Source organism: Pyricularia pennisetigena, chromosome 2 (genome assembly GCF_004337985.1).
Source record: "Pyricularia pennisetigena strain Br36 chromosome 2, whole genome shotgun sequence".
NCBI lineage: Eukaryota > Fungi > Ascomycota > Sordariomycetes > Magnaporthales > Pyriculariaceae > Pyricularia > Pyricularia pennisetigena.
Genome location: NC_043741.1, coordinates 5,666,412 through 5,688,178, shown reverse-complemented (window position 1 = coordinate 5,688,178; position 21,767 = coordinate 5,666,412). Strand labels below are relative to the sequence as shown.

The 21,767-nt window shown below is 51.2% G+C and overlaps 6 protein-coding genes across 6 annotated transcripts; 1 reads left to right on the top strand and 5 right to left on the bottom strand.

Annotated features, from left to right (window-relative positions):
• Positions 1 to 1,466: 1,466 nt before the first annotated feature.
• Positions 1,467 to 2,600, bottom strand: PpBr36_01580 (uncharacterized protein; the record flags this gene model as incomplete). The annotated part of the gene is made up of 1 exon (XM_029888765.1): positions 1,467 to 2,600. One exon carries the CDS (start codon positions 2,598 to 2,600, stop codon positions 1,467 to 1,469), a length of 1,134 nt encoding a protein of 377 aa, XP_029751762.1.
• Positions 2,601 to 6,217: 3,617 nt separating this feature from the next.
• On the bottom strand, positions 6,218 to 6,325 carry PpBr36_01579 (uncharacterized protein; the record flags this gene model as incomplete). The annotated part of the gene is made up of 1 exon (XM_029888764.1): positions 6,218 to 6,325. One exon carries the CDS (start codon positions 6,323 to 6,325, stop codon positions 6,218 to 6,220), a length of 108 nt encoding a protein of 35 aa, XP_029751265.1.
• Positions 6,326 to 9,803: 3,478 nt separating this feature from the next.
• Positions 9,804 to 10,033, top strand: PpBr36_01578 (uncharacterized protein; the record flags this gene model as incomplete). Its single annotated transcript, XM_029888763.1, has 2 exons — positions 9,804 to 9,926; positions 9,986 to 10,033. The coding sequence occupies 2 exons, from the start codon at positions 9,804 to 9,806 to the stop codon at positions 10,031 to 10,033; spliced, it is 171 nt and encodes a 56-aa protein (XP_029751266.1).
• Positions 10,034 to 13,256: 3,223 nt separating this feature from the next.
• On the bottom strand, positions 13,257 to 17,425 carry PpBr36_01577 (uncharacterized protein; the record flags this gene model as incomplete). Its single annotated transcript, XM_029888762.1, has 11 exons — positions 13,257 to 13,434; positions 13,542 to 13,673; positions 13,777 to 13,832; positions 14,161 to 14,199; positions 14,508 to 14,937; positions 15,458 to 15,570; positions 15,668 to 15,729; positions 15,823 to 15,877; positions 15,955 to 16,220; positions 16,279 to 16,934; positions 17,079 to 17,425. The coding sequence occupies 11 exons, from the start codon at positions 17,423 to 17,425 to the stop codon at positions 13,257 to 13,259; spliced, it is 2,334 nt and encodes a 777-aa protein (XP_029751263.1).
• A 688-nt stretch (positions 17,426 to 18,113) lies between these two features.
• On the bottom strand, positions 18,114 to 19,889 carry PpBr36_01576 (uncharacterized protein; the record flags this gene model as incomplete). Its single annotated transcript, XM_029888761.1, has 1 exon — positions 18,114 to 19,889. One exon carries the CDS (start codon positions 19,887 to 19,889, stop codon positions 18,114 to 18,116), a length of 1,776 nt encoding a protein of 591 aa, XP_029751264.1.
• Positions 19,890 to 20,773: 884 nt separating this feature from the next.
• Positions 20,774 to 21,100, bottom strand: PpBr36_01575 (uncharacterized protein; the record flags this gene model as incomplete). Its single annotated transcript, XM_029888760.1, has 1 exon — positions 20,774 to 21,100. One exon carries the CDS (start codon positions 21,098 to 21,100, stop codon positions 20,774 to 20,776), a length of 327 nt encoding a protein of 108 aa, XP_029751261.1.
• Positions 21,101 to 21,767: the final 667 nt, after the last annotated feature.

The following is a 21,767-nucleotide window of genomic DNA, read 5'->3' as shown; positions in this document are numbered from 1 at the left end:
GCATGGCGACAGGGCAAGAAAAAAAAAAAAAAAAAAAGGACAAGAAAAGAAGGGATGGGATCTTCGATGGCGCGGCTCTGCAACCCCGGCCGGAGAAAGCGCTTGGGGTGTCACTTTTCTTCTTCTTTCGTCCATTCTTTCTGCGAGTGTCCCGCCGAAAACCTTATGCACACACCCACATTTTTCGTGTGTGTGTGTGTGTGTGTTTGTTCCCACCCAAAACCCCCCGAACCATCTTTTCTCTGGTACCCCCCTTGTTTCTCGCTTGCCTATCAACCGTCCCTGTCCTTTGTGTTCCCGGGCCCCCTGACCCCTGTCCTGTAGGGGAGAGAGCTCCCCCCGGTCCCCAGCCATCGCTCGACCCATGACGACGGATTGGAAGACGCAGTGGGGAAAAGAATGGTCTTGGCTGAAGACTTTCTCTCTGTCTCTCGCTCTGCCTGATGTGCGCAGTCGCAAAATTCCCATCTAAGGGGTGGGGGTTGGTAGGAATGTCTGGATTTCTTTGACGTGATCTTTTCACACCCCCCTTCTCCTCTCCTCTCCACCATTACTACACACCCCCACCCCTTCCTTTCACCTCTTTTTGGCATCATCTCACAGATCGTGGATTTGCTCCTGCCGTGGCCCGTGCTCAATTTCTCTCTTTTTTTTTCTTTTGCTTTTCTTTTTCGATATGGTCTCAACGTTTGTCTTGTTTACAGATGGGTTGATTGCAAGGCTACCCCCTTCCACTTTTATCCACCCATCCGTCTATTCAGGGTTTTGCTAAATTTTGTATACAGTTCATGGACCTCTGACCGGGAGAGAGAGAGGTAAAGAGTGGAACAGGGGAAGCTTGGAAATAACGAGCAACTTTTTCATTCCAGAATGCCTATCATAAACTGCCGTGGAAACGTTTATCCACTTCTCTTTCGTGCCTCGTGTGATTTTGAATTTTTAGATTTTATTTTTCTTTCCCCCCTTCTCCCTTTTCTACTTGTACCCGCTTGCGATTCAGAAGACTACTAGGTACGGGTTCTCCAGTGCCCCGGCATCTTCCCTGTCTGGACAAAGAATTGTCCAGATGAAGTCTAATTGCTGCAAAAGATCAACCAACTCTGTAGTTACTATTTCCATGCAGGATCCGTTAAACGGACAAACATCTTCTTACTGGGTCATCTTGGCAGAGATCAAAGGCACCATTCAACCGATAGATTTGGGCAAAGAGTTGACAAAGAAAAACCTGCAAAGTGAAAAACTTAATCTTGCTTTCGCTGCTATCTAAGGGGTATCATAATCCATGTTCCAATCATCCCAAAAAAAAATGCAAATAACCTTTCCCTTTGGCCGGTATACTCCGGGTATTCCTTTCAACCCAGTCCCAACCGAGGCTCGCATGATAGCTGCCATGTATAGTTCGTTATATGTACAATAGAAACTTGAAAATAGTCAATATGAAAGCGCGTGGATGGATCCTCGGATGTTCACTCCTGCTCTTCAGCATCGGCGTCATCGTCGCTATTGGATCCATCCTCGTCCTCTTCTTCCTGTGGGGGAGGCACCCACGTCTCCTCCAGCTTGAGTCCTTTGCCCTTGGGCTCAGGGATTTCATAACCACCGAATAGCGAAGTGGTTGATGAGCGGAAGCCGTTCAGGGTGTAGTCACCCAAGGTCTTCTCCGGCGGATCGTAGAGGCCCATACCCACAAGGATCTCTCCTTCATCCTCCTCCTCGTCAAGTGACCGGTAGGGGATGCTCTCATCCGAAGGGATAACGGGCTCTGCAGCTGCCGGGATCGAAGGATAAGAGTCGGGCGTGGGAGGGGTAGCGCCCTGCACAAGTGGGTTCCATTGCGCAGAGGTGCCTTGAGAAGTGATGGCGACAGGTGCATACTGCTCAGTGGCGCTCGTCGACTCAACCAGACCAGGACACTCAGTGTCTGGTGATACAGACTTGGTGTTGGGTACCATGGGGGCAGACGTGGTCCACAGGTCCTTAGTGGCGTACTGAGGTGCCTGAAAGTTCGAATATGGCAGGGCCAGTGGGGAGAGGCCAGTTGGTGAGTTGTATGCTGAGTATGCTGCGGGGGTGGGAGGAAGATATTGTTGGTATTGAGCAGAGAAGTCCGCCTCGTTATATGTCGGGAACGGATATTGTGATAATGGCATGGCGTGCTGGGTTTGTTGTGCCGGAAGCATTTGCTGTTGCGGCAGCATATGCCCAAGCTGTGAAGATGGGTGCCAGCTCACTGGCCGCGAAGATCTCCTCAAGAAGTTGTCAGGCACGATGTTCTGGGTTGAAGTGGGCAGGCACGCCTGCTCCAATAGAAGCTGATTCCTCTGGGCGATCAGGCTGTCGTTCACCATGGTCCTTCTCCTTGCCTGCATTGCAGACCTGGGGCTGTTGCTGGTGCTGGTCGGCTTGGAGACACGCATGGGGCTGCCGCCGTGGGCATGAAGAACATGACTGCTGGATGATGGCGAGTATCGCCTGTTCTGAAGCTGTGCCAACCCTATTTGTCTAGAGATATCGTCGAGATAGGCTTCGGCGCCGGCCGGTGCTGGGCTAGCCAAAGGTAGTTGTTGCCCCATATACGGGGCGGAAGCGTGCATCTGCATCGTGTTGGTGTTTGTGCGGTTGACTTGTGTGGAAAGGATGTGAGGATGTTGATAGTTCTGAACGAAGAGTGTCGTTGGTTGAGATGTGGCTGAGTGTTGATGTGAAAGGAGCTGATATGGAAAACCGATGAGAGGAAGTCCAGCTTGAGGGGTGGCCCTCAAGCGGTATATCAATGGCACGAAAAGACAGGGCCCCTACTATGGAGTAGTAGTAGTAGTATGGGCCGAAATATGTTTCGGGCTAATACATAGGGCCACAAACATAGCATGGGCGGCATGTTGGCACGCGAAAGCTGGATATAATAAGTCAAAACGGGGCGGCGGGAAGGATGGCATGCATGCGTGTGTCTGTCAATATGGAGGGAGTGTGCGTGGAGCAGAAGGAAAGTGAGGGTTTCTCCTGCGTCATACTAGGCAAAGACAGGGATGCCATGGCATGCCCTGTATGTTCCTAAGAACGAAGTATTAGCCTTAGGAAAGCGCAGGGCAATGACAGGCATGTATGGATCTATAGGTACTGTGCGCTAGCCAGTTGAGTTGCGTCCGTGGCGTGGCGTTGTGGATCGGCAAAAGTGAAGCATGGTTTTTTTTTTTTTTTTTTTTTTTTTTTTTTTTTTTTTTTTTTCGTTCTGGTCTCCAAGCCGCAGGCTCGGAGATGGAAGTGTACCTAGCGTTTGACCGGGGTGCGGATGGTGCCTGAAGGGCAAGTGGAGATCAGACCAGACTGGGGCGGATAAACTAAGCTAAACCCAGTAAGAGCAAGGACCAAAAAAAAACAAAGAAGAAGAAGAAGTGTGGACCAAGGTGATTGTAGGTGTGGTGCGTGTGATAAATGGGCCTAAAACCGTCGTGGGCGGTTCGACAAGCCAAGCTAGCACACGGGGAGCCAAGGGGGCTGCCGGGGCCACGCACAGGGCAGTGTTTGCCCGCCGCCTGGTCTGGAGAACGAGTCCCTCCATCCCGGTCCATCTCCACAGTTGCTGGGCTGCGTGTCAAGCAGGGAAAGACATGGATGCATTCGGACTTGTGGGTAAACAGGATGAATGGTGCGCAGCAAAATTAATTCTATCCAAAATATTGCCCAACTGCCTGACTCCCTGCACCAAGGAATTTGCACTGCTGAGCAGTTGTTCCTTCATAGTAATACTGCGTGGGCAGTGTGACGAAGGGAGGCCAGGCTCATTCCTAGGCACCTTACATCGTATTTCGTGTACACGGTACAGATACAGTACAGTACTTGGGATATTGTAATTACGTTACTGTTCGAAAATAACACAGAATAAAAATCCCCACAGATTGCGTTGAATTGTTTTTGGATGGCCCCGTCTCCCAAACATCGGTTTGGCTTTGCTTTACGGTACTGTATGTACCGTACAGTACTGTGATATTTGCGGATTTTGCGAAGAAAGGCACATCGTCGGCACTATTATTACTATTGCGTACCTAGTCACCGAGCTGCAGCCAGGTCAAGCCGGTGTTGTGTGGGTCGGTCGGTTACGATACCACTATGAGAACGCTAACATTTGTGCTGTTACCAAGGTCTAGCGTGGGTAAGTAACCGCAAGCCCAGCATGTCGCTTTGTTAGCGCTGCGACGTAGTGACTGCTTTGTGCCTTCAACGGGATACTGAACTTAACCCAAACTAGCAAAGAGGGTCGACGGTCCAGTCAAAGGAACCCGTACAGGCTTCCCTTATTTTGGTCTGCAACCTTACTTCGCAGGGTAATTAATAGTAGTGGAGCTTATTAGCATGGAGGCAAGCACTTGGAAGCGAGGCCGGACGCTAGTGACTAGCAAGGCTGTGACTGGGTCAGTGCGTCCTATACGTAGGGGACAACGGATATCACCCTGCATCATTCATTACATCTGGTTTTAAGGAGTACCGAGTGGGAAGTTTACACTCTGTCAGGTGGTGGCTTCGTCAAAAGAGAACTAACTAATTTGTCTCTGTGCGTGCTAACCTACAGGGCCGCTTACCAGGGGAAAGACGGACGGGATCTACCTAGGATGGACTGTGCAGCCTAATTAGTGAATTGTCAAGGTTGATGACTTTTGTTTTTGTTTTCCTTTTGCATGCATACGGATACGTAACCAAGGCTGCATTCACACCCTATTGAGGCTTGCTTGTTCTAGCCCAAGGGTGTCGGCGAACTTTTTTCGCTGATCTGCACGCTCGCTCTGCACTATGTAATGTGTGGAAAGAAGTTACGCGCGCGAGGTTGGCCCTGCTTGCAGCGATTGGTGAGCCATCTTGGTCGACGAGCCAAAGACCAAACCGGTTGACCTGATCAATCCCCTTTTCTCCACGCCATGAGTATACCCCTGCGTTCACCGGGTTCTCAAAGTCAACCTGCTGCTTATTGCTGTCAGTGCTTACCAGGTTGTGTCTGTGTCGTGAGGCGAAGGTTGCACGGTTTTGCTTGGGGGTGTGGGGGCTCCAGTTGATGGTTGATTGATGAGATGGAGTTTTCTTTTCGCCTTTCTTTTTTTTCCCCTGCTCATTGGAGCCTTTGGGCGATGGGTAGCGTGAGAGGGGTGAGGCACAAATCAAATGCGTGGGCCAACGCGCGAAACAGAAACCGGCGCTCAGCTCCCTTTTCGGCATGTGTTTGTCGAGAGGCTAATCCTTGTCATTAATAGAGAAAGAGAGAGAGAAAAAAACAAAAAGTCGAGATCCAATTGTACATGGGTCAACCCTGTCATGCACGCGCTCTTGCAGACTAGACCTAACCCCGCAGCCATCAGTTTAAACTGGTGTCCTGATCGAAATGTTCCATAATCGTCAGACACGGCATCTTCGTCAAGTTATTGTTTCCTCGTATTGAACCGATCCAAAATGTGTACCGGACGGTTTCCCAACTGGGTTCCTTCATTTGCAAGATCCGGCGGCTTCCCTTGCGAACCCCTTTTTATATCATGATGTTCATTCAGCTCGAAATTCCCTTCAATTCTTGCATAATTTGTTACTTTATGGACCACAATCGGGCTAGTGCCTCTCGCTAGACTAATTACCTATAGAATACTTACGTAGATGGAGCGGCAACGGTGGCTCCGCAATGTAATACAATGATGTTTTGTGTATACCAAACGCATGGTAAACACATTCATAGTTTAACCCACCGATGTACATACCATAGTATATTCTGAGCAGGCTTCCTTCATTACAGCGGGTAAGCATTACTCAAAGCTCCGCGAAATGGAAACTTCCATGCTCATTTTGTGGAGGTTAGCACCTGTTTACAGCCAATCACATTTTCCCCATCAAAATCCATCCACCCATGCGAGGCCATGCAGATGGATGCAGGTCGTGGCACTGACCTCCGACGGCCCAGTCCTGAGGTCTGGCTGGTTTATTTCAAAACCATTAATGACAGGGACAAGCCTAGCCAGTGGGGGGTGTCATTCATGGTAAGCATGGCTGATGAGATCCAGTCAAGGAGGGGTCGTTTTATTGACCCAAGCTACCGCAATTCGCTCGGTTGGGCGGCGACTCGCTGCGTCCACGACAGAGATGGAAAAGCTACCGGTACTACGTTCACACCCACCCTTGGTGTAGTATGGAGGTGCTGACAGAAGCACAAGTAGGGTTGTGCTGGGTTCTCGGGACCAGGATCATGTTACCCACAGCCTTCTGGGGCGGCTTTGCACGCCGGGTCGGGAGCCACCTCCCATCGCCCGCCCCATCCCAATTTGGTACAGCCGAAATCGCAAAGCTGACTGAACATTCCACCACCACCAAAAGACTCGTAGGTCGACCCAGTTGTTTACTGCAGCGTTACCGGTAAAAAGTAACACTCCATCCATTCAAGGGCCCTTCAATCCAAGTCAAGTCAGTGAGTAGTCCTTGACAAATTTGATCGGTCAGCTTGACTGGTCCGCTGTGTCCGCTTGCCCGTCCAATGTGCCGCCGCAACGTAAAAGGCAGGCAATATCGACCATGAAAGAAAAGAGAGAGAGAGAGAGAAAAAAAAAGGGGGGGTGTCCACATCGCAGCACAGCATCCCCCCGCTCTGTCAAGTCAAGTACTCGACAACACACCAAATTTGTACCAGTCTGCCTTGTCTTGGCTATGATGATCCGGACTCCCTTGTTGCTGATGAACGAAAAGCACGAAACGGCGGATCAGCAGTTCGATAAACCCAACCGAGGTTCCCCTTCCATGAGATGTCCTGACGTGTCGATTCGCAACTACTGTCATACTTACCCACCCAAAACCACTCACTTTCTTATTGCGGTATTAATTCTATGCCCGACGTGACCGACGATCTCTTCACAACAGGACGACTCGGGGCTACTGTATGTGAGGAGTAAAGGAGATGAAGGGCATGAGATAAGACCCAATAGAAATGGGAGTTCAAGCCGCCTGTTCCATGCTCTAGGTACTTGGAATTTTTTCTTTACCCAATACTACAGTACATGCTTCATTGACAAACCATCAACAAAATCGATCTCGGCGCATCCAATAGCAATGGTGGGGACCAGGAGCAGGTCATGTTTGGTTGTCCCTCGAATACAACGTACGCGGGCGGTGTCGGCCGGATGGCGCAGAGACGACCCCCTTGTCAAGTTACTGCTAGGTACAAACTGGCTGGTTTCTCATGCTGAGTAGTCGCTATTCTTGGCCATGGGACGCATGTTTTGCAATAGTACGGTACACACGTACTGTGGTAGAGGGCTTTGAGCCGACTGACTGAACTGGCCCGCGGAACCCAGAACCGCCCAGACTTGAAGCGAACTTGGGTACAAAACCCGGCCGGGTGGGGAGCAACAGCAGAGATTGCGGTTGGTGCGTCAAAATTGTGGCATATCAAGACATGGGCAATTCTAGCTCCTCTTCTTCACTTCAGCTGCTACTGTTCTGCGGAACGTTCCTTGCAAGTTTGGTCCACTTGGCTCGGATTCCATTGATTGGTGCGATCCAAAAATGGCTTGTGCCACAAATGCGATTCACATGGTCGACTCTGGGTACAACAGAGACACCGCTCTACCCTTCCTTGCTCGGTACGTACGGAGTAGAGCGACTGGTGAAGTGCTTGCTTTATAGGCTATTACGTGGTACGTGCCCACAACCAAAGTCGCGGTCAATGGAGGGATCAATCCAAAGGCGCCTGTGTTGAATCATTTTTTTAAGCCCACACCTCCACTGAGGTCACCGAGTGTCTGTGTTTTTGGTGAAGATGCCTTTGGCATTGGGTTCAAAGTCAAACCCACACGCCCTCCAAGCCAGACGTCTGCCCGCAACAAACGGCTAAAACTGAAAAAGGAAATCCAATCTTTTGATTGTCAGTGATCGGCTGTTTTAACTCTTACTACCTATAAAGTGTTCTTTTTCAGCTCAAGCAGCCATCCTATCTCCCAACGCTCCATTAGGTATGTACCTAGTAATTCGCACACGCGTTAGTTTTGCCTGTTTCCATAGTGCACTTTTGACACGGGACTGCAGCATCGGATAAATGCTTACAGCATTGCGTAGTATGACTCTTACAAAGCCTTGAAAACTATAGTACCAATTCCACGAAGCTTCTCCCACTACTCACCCGAGTTATTGTATGCAGAATGGACAAAAAATAGCATCAGGCCCAGATCCAGGTGGAAATTTTGCACTGGCGGTGAGCCGTCTCATCTATTTAATCCGGGAAGCAAATTGAATACAACTGGCCAGGAAGGAGAAAGAAAAAAGATGGGGGTTTTGAACATAGATCCATTCAAAATAATTCACATGTATCCATACAATCTATTGTAGCATCTTGCCATGCGAGTGACTAAAAGACGGCCCACCACAAACTTCCATTTATTTATCCGACTATTGTACTCCATACCAAGTGAACCTAACTTATGCGTTATGAGTCCCACCAATGGAGTTTTGAGTAGGGTACGTAGTAGATAGTACAGTATATCCAAACCAGCCTCCTGAAGTCTTGTGCTCCACTGCATCCAGGAGGGAGTAGTTGGTTAGATGCCGGTCTATTTTGATGGCGAGTAAAAAGCTTCAATGACCGATTACAAATTACAGTGCACAAGCGCGGCTATCACTGTACCACGATACTACTCGCTGGGCAAGATTGGGTATGCTACGTCGTATACAGAGTAGAGTACTACGGGACTAGGCGAAAAAAAAACAAAAAAAAAAAAAAAACTCCTATTACTACAATTTGGTGCATCTGGCCCACAGGTAGTTCGCGCACGTTTGTGCAAATAGCTCAGCTATTAACTAAGTATTAGTTTACTTACCATTTTTAAAATTTAAAATTATAACCATAATTTATTGCATATATAATAGTTAATTCTATGTATGATAATACACCAAATCGCAACAAAAACACGTACGTTTTTTGTTTTATTATACATAGCAGAAACTGTTACACACACGGAAGGAAAAAAACAAAATCCCCCACGGTTGCAGATTTGCCACCACTGTTCAGGGATGGGGATTATTACCCGTACCACCATAGTACAGTACAGCTCATGTTGTGGTGACGCTTCAGGCATGTGCCTCGTCATTGGAAGTGCGTTTCCGGAAAGGCTTGGCAGAGCCAGCCAGCGTTGCCCAACAAAAAGTTTGCATTTTCAGGTTTGATTTTTTCCCCATACCAGGCAAGTATGTCGACTCGGGATTGGCAAACCAATACGGTATAGTACACAAATAAGGGGTTGGCTGCCGTGAAATTGTAGCAGTGGCTCGGTTCTGGGGTGGGATACAATGCGATGCATGACGGATCGCAAAACAAGCACCCTCGCTCTCGGAATATCGAATTTCGGTGCCTCTTTTCTTGGTCGCTATCCACAGTTCAATTGCCCGCGGGTCCCTCCTCCCCCTGGAATGCGCGACTTTGCCTGGTTGCTGACTGGGTTTCTCCCGATGTTGCACTGCGCGGCGTCTTTGCGGCCCAGGCTACAAATGACCTGGAAGTTAAACGAGGGTATCTGCTTCACCTTGCAGTGGATGCACCTATTTCTGCAGCAAGAGTTTGAAGAGATGATCATTATCAGAGTTGACTGATTTCTGCATACCAAAGCCTGCTAGAAATCACCGCTGAGATAATTACTTACTCAGCCCAACAAATGCACGCAAATTAACGTTAAACATTAGGCAAACGTGGAACGAGCGTAAGCTTAAACTATGTGAGTGGCTGAAGAGTGCAAACTACTGGACAAAGACCGCCTCATATCAATACGAACCAAGTTGCGCCTTCAAAACTATCTATGCGTTCACAACTTGTCCAATGTTCCAATGTAATATACCGTGACGCGTTCCAGGGCAGTGTTGGGGCAATTTCAGCAAGGGTTATCGTAGACCACTTTTTACCAATAATTTACAATAATAGCATGACGAATAATACAGTAAAAGTGACTACCGGCTAGTCTAGGCAATTCCGTACTCACATACCTTGGTTAAAACTGCCGAAGTTTGCTTTGGAATGCGGAAGGTTTGAAATTGGGGGCTACAACACCCGAGGCTTTAGATCTTGGCGACGAGTTTGAAGACCGTTCGGCGCGAGGTGCATTGCGTCTCCTTGCTCCATTGGTACGTGCCTACCTTGCTTAGTACGGAGAACAGTATAGTACATGGCGTCCATGTTCAAAAATATGCCCCCATCCATCTGCACGCTCACCTATCGCAGCACGCAGTCTCGGTATCCATTCGGCCAGGGCAGGGACCGACCGGCCGACCTTCGATCAAAATATCAATCTGAGCGACGTTTTGGGTGGCGTTTCTAGCCCTTTGGCAGCAAAAGGAGTGGGGCACGCACCCGCGTGAAGTCTGCCTCTGATTGGCCGAGGTGGAGTCAGGCCGGTATCCTTTGACTAGCGAGCGAAGGGACCAAGGAGACAAATGTCACTCAGCCACCAAGATTGCATGCACAGCAACTTTCCCAAGTTTTCTCCATCCTTCACTCAACCCTTCAACCCTGACGGACTACCTGAGCACTAATTACCCTACTACTGGTTCAAGTCCTTCCACGCCCCAGTCATTTCCGTCTCGGTCATCTGATTCGTCTCCCATCTTGCCCGGGAACGCTGTGGTGCTAAATCAAAGCGGCAACTGGTAGTGCTACTAATAGTATGGTGGGCCGTCCTGCGGGCTTGCGGAATGCGCCTAGTACTGACTGCGTAATGCTCGCAAATTTTATCGTCCCTGGCTAGATTGCCCCCTCCACCCTTCGTCAGTATCCTCCACACTCCCTCCTGTGCAGACTGGTGATCGCCTAAACATATTTTTTCCCCCTTCCCTCAGTCATGGTCGCGCTCAACCGAGCTTCCTCGAAATAGGCACTGTATGTGTGCGACCGAATCATCTGATTCAATCCTGCGAGCAGTCACACTTTTTCGACAAAACGCATCATTAATTAAAGCACACACCCCAAGACTCCACAACGGCAGCACAGTAATACTGTACAGCGGCAATTCGTCACAGGCGGCAGGTTGTGTGATGATCATATTCTTTGGAGTAGGTTAATTAGGCCGCAAGGTAATAGAGTACTACGTATTACAGTACCCTACCCTGTCTTGCTTACTTGCCTAGATAGGTTGTCGGCCGCGTCGTCGAACCATGCCGGCAACCCTTCCCCCTCCCATGCTGCAAAGTTAAGTTGGAAGCCCTGGCAGCAAGTAGCGCAGGCGCTTCCCTGCGAGTGGATTGATTCCGCAGTAACCGGGCCACAGGCACATAGGCACCGACAGCTAAACAGGCAATTCAGGGCGACGCCCAGAAACCTAGCACAGTAAACTTGAATGTCAACCATGCACCGGGGCACATAGTCGATCAAATCTCTTCATTTCCGTTTCGAGTAGGCGGACCAAGTCTACTTGCTTTGCCCCTTCTCCTTCCCACATGCAAAAACAAAAAAAAAAAACAAAAAAAAAAAAAAAAGCCCCGCTCCACACCCACTATTACAGATACGACACACCGCCAGCAGTGACTCCTCAACCAAAGCAATAATACGACGCACTCTACTGCTACGAAGCAAACAAACAAGACGCAAAGGCTAAACTTTTGCTAGCCCCAGTATCATGATTGCAACTTCAGCCGTCTGCAGCATCCATCCGAAAGATTGCATGGTCGGGGCCACATTTTTCTTTCTTTCTTTGGCATTGCCCGCTGGAATTCAGACAAGCCTGTCTCCATCGGGTGCCATGGATCTGATCACTTTTTCCAGCTCTACCGGAGAAGTCAGAGCCAGGTGACGATACGATACACTCACTCAGTCCATCATCCCTCCGTGTCAGTGGAGGCTCGTCGGGGTTGGATTGCATTCGTGGCGGCTACAGCTTGCCACCCCAGTTATTATTGGCAGCGATCTTGCTTTTCAGAGGCATTGTGTTGATCCGCTCCTGATAGGCTTGCCACAGACCGACCACTCCCGACGTAAACCCAAGCCCCCTCCCCCTTCCTCCAGGATTCAGCGCGTGTGTAGCAAAAAGCAACCTGGTCGGGTCTGACCTGTGGTGACAATTTGCAGCCAGCATGTTTCACCCGCAGTGCTCCAAGCACAGCCAGTCACCCACCCACGGCCATTCATACATGTTCCACTTTTGGTTGGGGCCCTTCTGCCAACACCGAAATTGCCTTGGCTATTTGGCTACCTCCTACCGATTTTAGTACACGAAAGAGCGCTCCTCAGGGGTCTGTGCCGTCTACCCAGTCACAGACAAAACAACCACGGAGGACCTGTAGATTACTACGGGCCGTCTGTACGCAGCATACCTGCAACTAACATTCAGCTGACCCATGGACTTTTGACAAGACTGCGACACTTTTTCAAAGCCAGCATCTTGGATTTTCACCCGCATACAGTGCTGTACTGTACCATCCGTTTTACACAAGCGCTCACCTCTTTTGCCCGCACACCACATTACAAGTCTGGCGTCTGAATCAGGGCGCCGGGTCATTGTCACCACAAGCTAGCACAGTCATACGACGCTTAGCGGTCGGCTATGATGATTCCAGCACTCGTAGGAAGTGGCGTCTAGGCTCCGGCCCTGCACCTTCACCTGGTACGCTGACAGGTCTGCCTCAATGCAGAAAGCCAAGTATAGTACTTCCATTCTTGCAACCTGCAAAGTCTCCTCTCCTCTCCTTGATTGTCTTAACCCCCTGTCTTAGTGAGGGAAAATCTCATCCCGGAACTAACCGTCACTGCGGCACTGTGTATGCGAACGACTACGGCCTAATTTAAGCGGGAACGTTCAACTTGTACACAGAAGAGAAGAGAGAGGCTTGTTAGCCTTGCCAACTTGATCAGCTCACCGCCACTCAAGGGTGTGTCAGAGTATGCTTTCAGGGCGCCCAGTCCAGCACTTGTTATGCACTACTATATCCATTACTCAACTGGCCCAGACTGTCAGGGGTGGCCCGAATAAAGTATGTATATGCGGACAGACCCTCGAAGCGCCACTCCAAGGAGCCTGACCAGTTCTGCATGACAGACCAACCAGCTTTGTTGGGCCATCCTGTGTAAAGGTGGGGGTTGCTTTCTCCCTTAGCATGCTTGCACATCGCAAAGGCAAACAAACACTGCTGTTGCATGGGTCGACTAAAAAAAGCAAGCAAAGATCCTTTTAAAACGACTTTTTTAGGCAAAAAAAGTTGGACTTGATAACATTGCATGATATGACTCGGATAAGGGGAATTTTCTTGTTCCGGTGGCCCCCCGCTCAGGAAGACAAGTCGTCGTTACCCGGTGCCGTCAGACCGCCGAAACCATCCATCTGGACCTTTTGAGTGGCCAGCCGCACAGCGAATCGCAACTTGCGCGGCAAGTCCCAGTCGTCAGGGTGGCATGCAAATCCAAACAAGATCCCCGCTATGAAGGTGTCACCGGCTCCAACAGTGCTGCACACATCACACATAGGCTAGTTAATCCCTCGTTTCGCCCGCAAATACTCACTCCTCAGTCATTGATAAGTGGGATGGATGGATGGCTGGCGGGAAAGTCTTACTCCACTACACGGATATCGTCATTTCCGTGGTCAACATGCACATCCCTCACAGCGCAATGGTGGTATTCGTCTTGACCATTTATTACCATGGCCGATGCGCCGTGTCCGCCCCAGGTGACAAAGACGTGTGACCTGGCACACCAAGAAACGGAGATATTGTCAAAACGGCGCTTGCACCCCAACACTGGTAAGGCACTCCTGCCGGGAAGGGCTGCAAGGTTTCTTCTCGACTTACGCAGTACGCGGCGCCTCTCGCCGCAGAAACTTCTCAGGACTCCGGTACCCTTTTGCCTAGATCAAAAGAGGCGCATGGTTGGTTAGAGGCTCGATTATCAGGAGAACCGAACATTGGCAAGCTTGCTGTGTGTGGCAGGGTCTGTAGGCTAGGTCTCGACGCCTCGAACCTTTTGACCTGCTGCCAATCCTGGTTCTTTTGCACCCTCAACGCTTATCGTACACAGTTACATGTGATGAAATCGCAGATGATGAAAGTGGAACGGGGCGGGGGTCATCTCATTTGACTTGCCTCAGCCCAGCTGCGGGAGTAAAACACGAAATCGGCCTGGCCTGCGAGCTCATCTAGCCCTTCCCTCCCAGGCTTCTCGCACTCGACACTGACCCTGACGGAGGGCCAGTGTCGGCGCAGGTGCCGGATACACTGCGATGTAGTTTTCGGTATTCTACCCTAGACCAACCACGCACACACGCCACAACACGCAGGAGGGGCGTTTTGGCAACCATGTCAGCAACAGATGTGCTGCTGCATCGTACATGCAGCTGTCTCTTTGTACGTATGTGGGGGAAGCTAGGGAGGCGTGTGCGTCTTTTTTCTTCTCCTCTACATGTCTTTGCGCGCTCCCATGGTCAAAGGACAACAAGACCGACAGCAGAATGAGACTGAGGGGTCTTTTGATGCATTCGTCCGACCCATGGAGACATTCTGCGCTGGAAATGCGCTTGACTCACCTCGAAGTGCCACCACGTCCTGCTCGGCTCGGCTTGCATCTTTGAGAACCAAGTTTCTGCTGCTCGCAAGAACTCGTCCACTTCCATCTCGGACAGCGGGTTGTGATTGACAATCGTCCTCGACCCGGTTGCATTGCTGCGGACTATGTAGCTGCTCGCGGCCTTTTGGATCCCCTTCCGATGCAGGCAGAGACTCAAATCAACGGGACTGTCGGTGCCGAACGAGTCGACAACCTGCGCGGTTTCAGGAGACTCTGCGTCCGGCAAAGGCGTCATGAGATGCAGGCTTGGACACGTTTGGCCCTGCTGGTCTCCGCATCGTGGCAAGAGCTGCTGGAGGACCTCGAGCGTGTTGGCGCCGTTGCCGCCTCGCCGGACCTGTACGCTTGTGGCTCGCAGCTTGGAGTCCTCTTCGGGGAAATGGGGGACGCTGTTTCCATGCCAAAGCTGGGCATGAGCATCAACAAATCCCTCAGCTATCCGGCATTTTGGGGAAAAGCACGGCTGCTCCCGAAAACCCAGCAATGAACTAACCTAAGAATCGTGTCCAGGTAGCAGACCCCTACCGTTACAATGTGATCCATCCTTGATTCACACGACGTGGCCGAATAATACATCTAGGGATTGGGGGTAACTTTTCTCTGTTCAAGCGCCGTTCTCTCTTTGCCTCAGTGCTGCAAGCAGGTTTTGTAGCAAATAACCCAATTGATGGCGCAGGAAAATGAACAGATAACAGATCAAGTAGCCTTTGCCGGTAGCCCAAACTACCCTAGGTCTAGCTAGAGGCTTTTTGCTGGTAAGACCAGCTGCTTGGTGCACCGCACCCCGCTTTTCAGCCCCAATGACACCACCTATTCATCATGAGTTCCAACATACTGCTATTGTTTCTAGTCAAATCCACACACATCCCTACCTAGTACAGATTGGATTGAAACACTGTTTTGTCATACTATGCACGGGTCGACTCTGTCGGGCCCTTGGGTATAAGCCACCAACAAGTGCCGCCAGCAACAATCAGTGCGAGGACTATGGGCTGCAGGACCTGAACACCCTCTCTCGTCGCCTTGAGATTGATACCGCCATCGGACGTCAGCCTCAATTTTTGTCTCTCCTTAAACAACGAGTGAGGTGATGTGTTTTTCAACAATGGGTTATCTTACAATGATGCCCGTGAGCGATGGGAACAAAGAGGCGCCGGCCTGGGCTACGACGAATATGAGGCCTTGATGCCAGTGGGTGAAAGAAACGAAAAAGCTCAGTCAGTTGGTGGACTACTTGATTGATTTTGTGAGCCAAGGCCTGCTCGGATACTCACTTAGACCTTGAGATCGGACTTTCCGAGGAAGAAGTTTTGAGCCTACGGATACACCCTACGATTATGAAAAAAATGTCAGCTCCGGTTGTCACCTGGGAAGACATCACAGCTCTGCCGATCATCCTGACTCACCGTGGCAAAGAATGGCCCGAAGAAGAAGCCCATGATACTGAGGGCTGTGGCATTGGCGATGATGTTGGGGACGAGCCAAAAGACGAGTTGCAGGGCAGTACAAATGGCGCTGTAGATCAGAATCATTCGCCGCTCCCCGAGGCGAAACGTGGGCTCTGCCAGCAGGATGCGGCCCAGTAGTATACCGCCGTTCCATCCCGTAGGGACGTAACCCATCTTGGAGAGCTCGCCGGACCTGACCTTGACGAGATACTCGACCACCCAGCCTGCAGATGAGTTAGCAAGGGGAAAGACAAAGCCACACAACAACAGGAGAGGACGCACCTGCAGCCGTCATCCAGGCCCCGAGCTCAAAGAAGTAGAAAAGGCTAAGCATCCAGAATGAACGAAGCGAGAAGAGGCCTTGCATGTCCTGCAGCGCCGACTTTGACTGGATGGTCCGAGCCGTGCCGCTCTCCTCCTCGGCATTCCCACCGTCGGCGACGGGAGTGACAACCCCTTGCCGCTTCCAGATAGTGTCGGAGAAGCCGAACACCACAGCGACAAGGTTTAGCACGCCAATCCCGAGCAGCACAAAGTAGACACGCGTCCAGTCGTCACCGGTGGTCTGGTCAGCGGTGGCAACAGCGGCCGCAGCACCCCTGGACGCGATGGCGGTGGCAATGGGCGGGCCGAGCAGAGTGCCGGCGGCGTACGAGGCGTGGATGAAACCGAGCCAGCGGTGGGCCAGGTTTGCCGAGCTGACAAAGGTGTTGCCGTGGGCGTCCTGCAGCGCCATGCCCAGCGTCTGCACGAAGAAGCTGACGGCGTAGAGCGGCAGCGACAGCTGCGGCACGGGGATGCTGCGCAGGACCTGCGCCGCCAGCTGCAGCGCCGCGCCCACAGCCAAGATTCGGCCGAGCGTCGCATACTGGGATTGGCCCGTGAGGAAGGGGTTTAGGAGCGCGGCGAGGAACCACCCCAAGAAGGATGTTGCGTATCTTTGTGTGATTGGAATTGGTTGGATGTGGTCCGGCAGGTTTTGTTAGCATGCTGGCCCAACCCCCAATCCGGCTTTGAACATGTTGTAAAACAAAAGAGAAGGGGGGGCGGGGTTCTGGGAACGGGTGAGTTGGGCTACACACATGATGGCTATCTCGCCGGTGCCTATGGAGAAGGTGGTTTGGATGTATGGGATCAGAGGACCGAGTGTGCCGTCATTGACGCCCGAGAAAAAGAAGGAAAAGCCACAGCCGATGAGTTTGGCATATGGAACCTTGGCCGACGCCGCATCCTGAGGCGTCTCTGCGGCTCTGTCTGGAGACGCTGCATCCTGCTCGCTGGTCTGCTTCTGCTGTCTTTGATAGTGTGTACCCGGCTGGAGCTCTATGATTTCTGAAGAGCTGTGCTGCTGTGAACTTGCACCAGCGGGCGTCGTAGCCGCACCTGCCCTATCCACGGCAACCGTGGCAGTCTCGGTGTACGTAGACATCAAGCGTGTGAATGGATTGATTGATGTTCTGACTACCCAGGGACTTGATTCGACCCGTCAACTGCGGCAACAGAGATGCGCAGGGCTTACATGGAAAGATATATACATGCATCATCACATCCATGTTTGCCAAGCCGTTCTATCTTACTGTCCTTGGCCAGGTCGAGGGTCGGCTAAACTTCGGAAGGGGCCGCCTGACCACCACCGGGCCGTCATCCCGGAAGCGACATACACACACACACACACACACAGTTAATGGCCTGCCCAGGAAACCGAGCTTCTGTCACCGACGATCACTACTGCTCTGCACGTTGGCGCTGCTGGTGGTTGGTTCGTCTGGAGTAGCCATCCAATCGGATTCAAGATGGAAGGGCCTGTAATGCCTGCCTTGGGTATCTTTTTCACAGAACGGATTCGACATCGCCTTGTTGTGACAAAAGCATGCCGTTTTGTGATATTTTTGCCTCTTGTTCCTCCTTGCCTTTGTTAAAAGCCCTTGTCGACCGAGGCGGAAAGAGAGCATGAATTCACACGCCAAAGATCTCATTGCTACCCAAACTTCAGTGACTGTTAGTATTACTTGATTCTAGAAGCACATGTATAAATGCGGGGCCACAGCAGAACATTACTGGTTCATGAGAAATTCATTAGTCTATACAAAGTTTCTAGACTCTAGAAATCGTCTATTTCATTTGAGACTTCCCAACAGGACCGAGCCGACCTCGTCAATGAGCGGCATGTCCTTGAAAACCTCCTTCTTGCCCAGCACCGTCGCCTTCGCGTCTAGCGTCTTGATCAGGTCCGCCAGCTCACCGTCCAGGGGTAGGCAGTAAATCAAATGCCCCAGCGCCAGGAGCATGCCCTCGAGGCCCTCCTTGGACTCGTTCTCTTGAGAGATGGCTTCCACCAGAGACGCTGCCACCTCGACTTGGTCCTCGTCGGGCAGGAGGTCACCGGTGCCGCTGCTAGCGGAGCCCGGAGACGACGGTCCTTTCATTCGCGCCCTACCGTTGACCACGGCAACGTTGAAGAGAACCGAGGCTGCCGCAACGCGCACGCTCGAGTGGGCCTCGTCGAGGAAACTGGACGACACCAGCCGGATGATCTGGGACCTGAGTCCGTCATGCCGCAAGATTGGATCCCAGTATAGCGAGCTGGAGAACAAGTTGGCGGTCGCTTGAAGGGTGACGAGCCTGAGCGGGTATGGGCAGGTCGTCAGCTCGTTGACGTTGCTCAGCAGCGCAATAACGGTCCTGTGGTCATTTTCCTCGGCGAAGCAGCCGCTGAATCTCGGATCGATCAGCGCGCAGCGGAACACGTCCACCAAGGGGAAGAGCACGTCCGGTGCCAAGGTCTTGGTCGAAATCTCGAGGAAAGACGAGAATGCCGAGACGTCTGGTAGGTGAGCCTGTGCGGCGCCGTCCGAATTCCTCCCCATTATGAAGCCAATAACGCCCTGCACAGCAGGGTCCTTGGCAACCTTGTCCCCCATCTTTGCTGTGAGTTTCGGCAGGGGTGGCGCCTTGGTGAAGAGCACGGGTTTGGGGTCGGTCTTTGCTATGGTCGGCAGCCGGAGGCCTTGATGGGGGTGTGGCGGCCACGCCATCTGGACGAGCAGGCGGACGTTGCCCCTGAGCGCACCGGGGTCGGCACCCATCCACCTGTTTTCCTGCTCGCCTTTGAGAAAAGTAATAAAAGTGGGCGTGGCGGTGATCGAGTGCCTGGCAGCGACATCTCGAGCGACAGATATGTCCGTCTTGATGACGAAGCCCCTATCACCCACCTCCTCGGCCAACTCCTCGTACATTGGATACAGCATCTTGCATGGCGGGCAGGTGGCAGATGTGAAGAATACGACGGCACATGAGCTTCGGGCTTGTGTCAGAAGGGAATCCAGATCTCTGAGGTTTGAAGCCCGGCGGACCCGGTGGCTGGCTGCCCGGGACGGTGAGCTTGCATGCGGTACAGCACGGCCGCTCCCGTTCTGCCCGATGCCGAGCATGCCACCGCCGTTCTGCTCCCTGTTTGCCCGCACCTGCTGGTCCAGTGCAGGCATCAGCATGCGGCCGAGCGGCGACTCGAGGACCTCTGACGGCATGTTCAGGATCTTGTCCGGGATGCCATGACCCAATAGGAAGGTGGCAAAGTCGTTTGAGAAGTTGTTGCAGTTGTGCTTCCAGAGGTCGTAGGCCTCGGCTGTGTAGACGGAGCGCATCGAGCCGAGGTACGTCTCGATGACGTCCATCGGGAGGTGAGTCTGTCCCAGGAGCTGCCGTTCAAGCGGCTGGCCGAGGTGTGACGACCCGGGCCGGATGGCGACGATGCCGCCGTCATAGACGTACTCGAGGCCGTTGAGCTCAATTGATGTGTGGTAAATGGCGTCCAGTTGGAAGCCGAGTAAGCCGGCCGACATCTGGCGCGCCATGCCTCTTGAGAGGTCATATATCAAAAGATGAACATCCATCGTGGGGGTTCCGGCTGTGCGTGGCGTTGGTGGTGTGTATGTAATGTGATGTGATGTGATTTTATGTCTCCCACTGCCTAGGCAAGCCCGGCAACCTGGCTCGAGTCTGGGTAGTAAGCTACCTTGTAACTTGGTAACTATTTACTCTTGGACGAGTTTGAATTTTAAATGAATTTGGAGTACAAAAATAGTCCGTATACCCAAGACAAATAATCGGAATGAGATGCGTTGAATTGAGAAAGAGGGTATCAGTCCGGTGTAAGAACTGTAAGTAGGGCGCGCCCTTGCATGGGAAAAGAATTAAATTCAGTCGCTGTGAGAAACGCAATCCTGACTTTAGGCACCTTTCTGTCATTTGGTCGCCACGCAATCCCGCCTCTACCTAATCTAGACTTGGAAGGAGTGCAACAGAGAGAACCGCAGAGAAAGAATTGCATACGCGGCATTATTGCTAAGCATCGGGATTTGTCGATTTTTTTTTTGATTTTTTTTGCCTTTTTGCCTTTTTGCCTTTTTGAAAAAAAAAAAAAAAAAAAAAAAAAAAAAAAAAAAAAAAAAAAAAACTTAACTCTCAGATTTGATATCACAATTTGTTGCTTGAATTTGTTAACAAAAGGGGCTTCTTTTACTACCTGATGAACCACCAAGCCACATACTTCGAGTTACAATTGACCCGATTTACTCGGCTCGTTAATCAGATTGAATACCAGCATCACGCCCACTATTCCAACCACTCCACGAATCCAAAGTCCTATTCTAGCTTCGGCATAATGTGTCCAACTCTCTTTGCAGGTATGCTGACTGATAACTCCCGGTTTCTCGCGCCCAAAAGAACAAAGAATAAAGGTCTTGCATTTAACCAAATACAACACCATCCCCAAAACTCAACGTGACGCAGCCACAAGTGCTTGCTGGTAATACGTATACTTGTCCTCCTGTCCCGGTGTTTCAGCCCTCAGAAACAGGCATCGCGAGTTGCCAAAGTGGATATAGAATCCTTTAGGGCCCAGCGAGACAGGTTTGCCGGTGGACTTGCTGACGGCCAAGAACTCATCGAAGCGCGTTGGCTGGCACACGTGTGGCCACATGTAAGACGTGGTTGTAGGATAGGCGATAGTTGTTGATGGCATCAGAACAAGAAGAATTGTGAGCAGGAGTAGGCCGCCCTGTGTTGCCGCCGTTGCCATCGAGGTGGGATGTGATGAAAACATCTTGTTGGCTGTATATAGGTGTGCACTTGTGGCCCCTCGACCACGGTTGTACACAGTTTCGCTTGCTCCAAGACTTTTTGTGTCAAGCTGATTAAGATTGCCTCTCGAGTCTTTGGCGTCAAACAAATATGAGGCCTCGATGGTAAAATTGTAATATCCAGATCAACGCATCAACTTGATTTGAAGGTCTGTATTCGTGTCTGTTGCGTTGCGTTCAGTCTGATAGTTGTCTGTCTCAAACTAGAGATACCATGTCTAGAGCAAAAAAAGAATCAACTGGCAGCAGACATGTTTGTAATAAGCCTTGCAGGACGGAACATGCTAAGAAGGAGCAAGAGCGACATGTATTAATCCTCCACCGACAGTGCCCAGATGTGCTGCTAATGGAAAACCCCCCATCTGTTGTTTTACTCTTGGCTGGTGGCTATATTGCACCTACTGCACGCATTGAAAACCAAATAGCCTGAGCCTCTGCGCCTTGTTGGACTGAGCTTGGATTCTCGGAGGACGGAAGAAGGGACGAGGTGCCAGACAGGCGGGGGAGTTCATACTAAGGTAGTAACATTGGGGAAAATGTCAAGCCCGCAAGATGGAAGCCTTGTCAATTCGTTAGGTCAAAGTGTAGTTGCTATATGAATCTCGACTTGAGCTAGTAGTCCTACCCGCA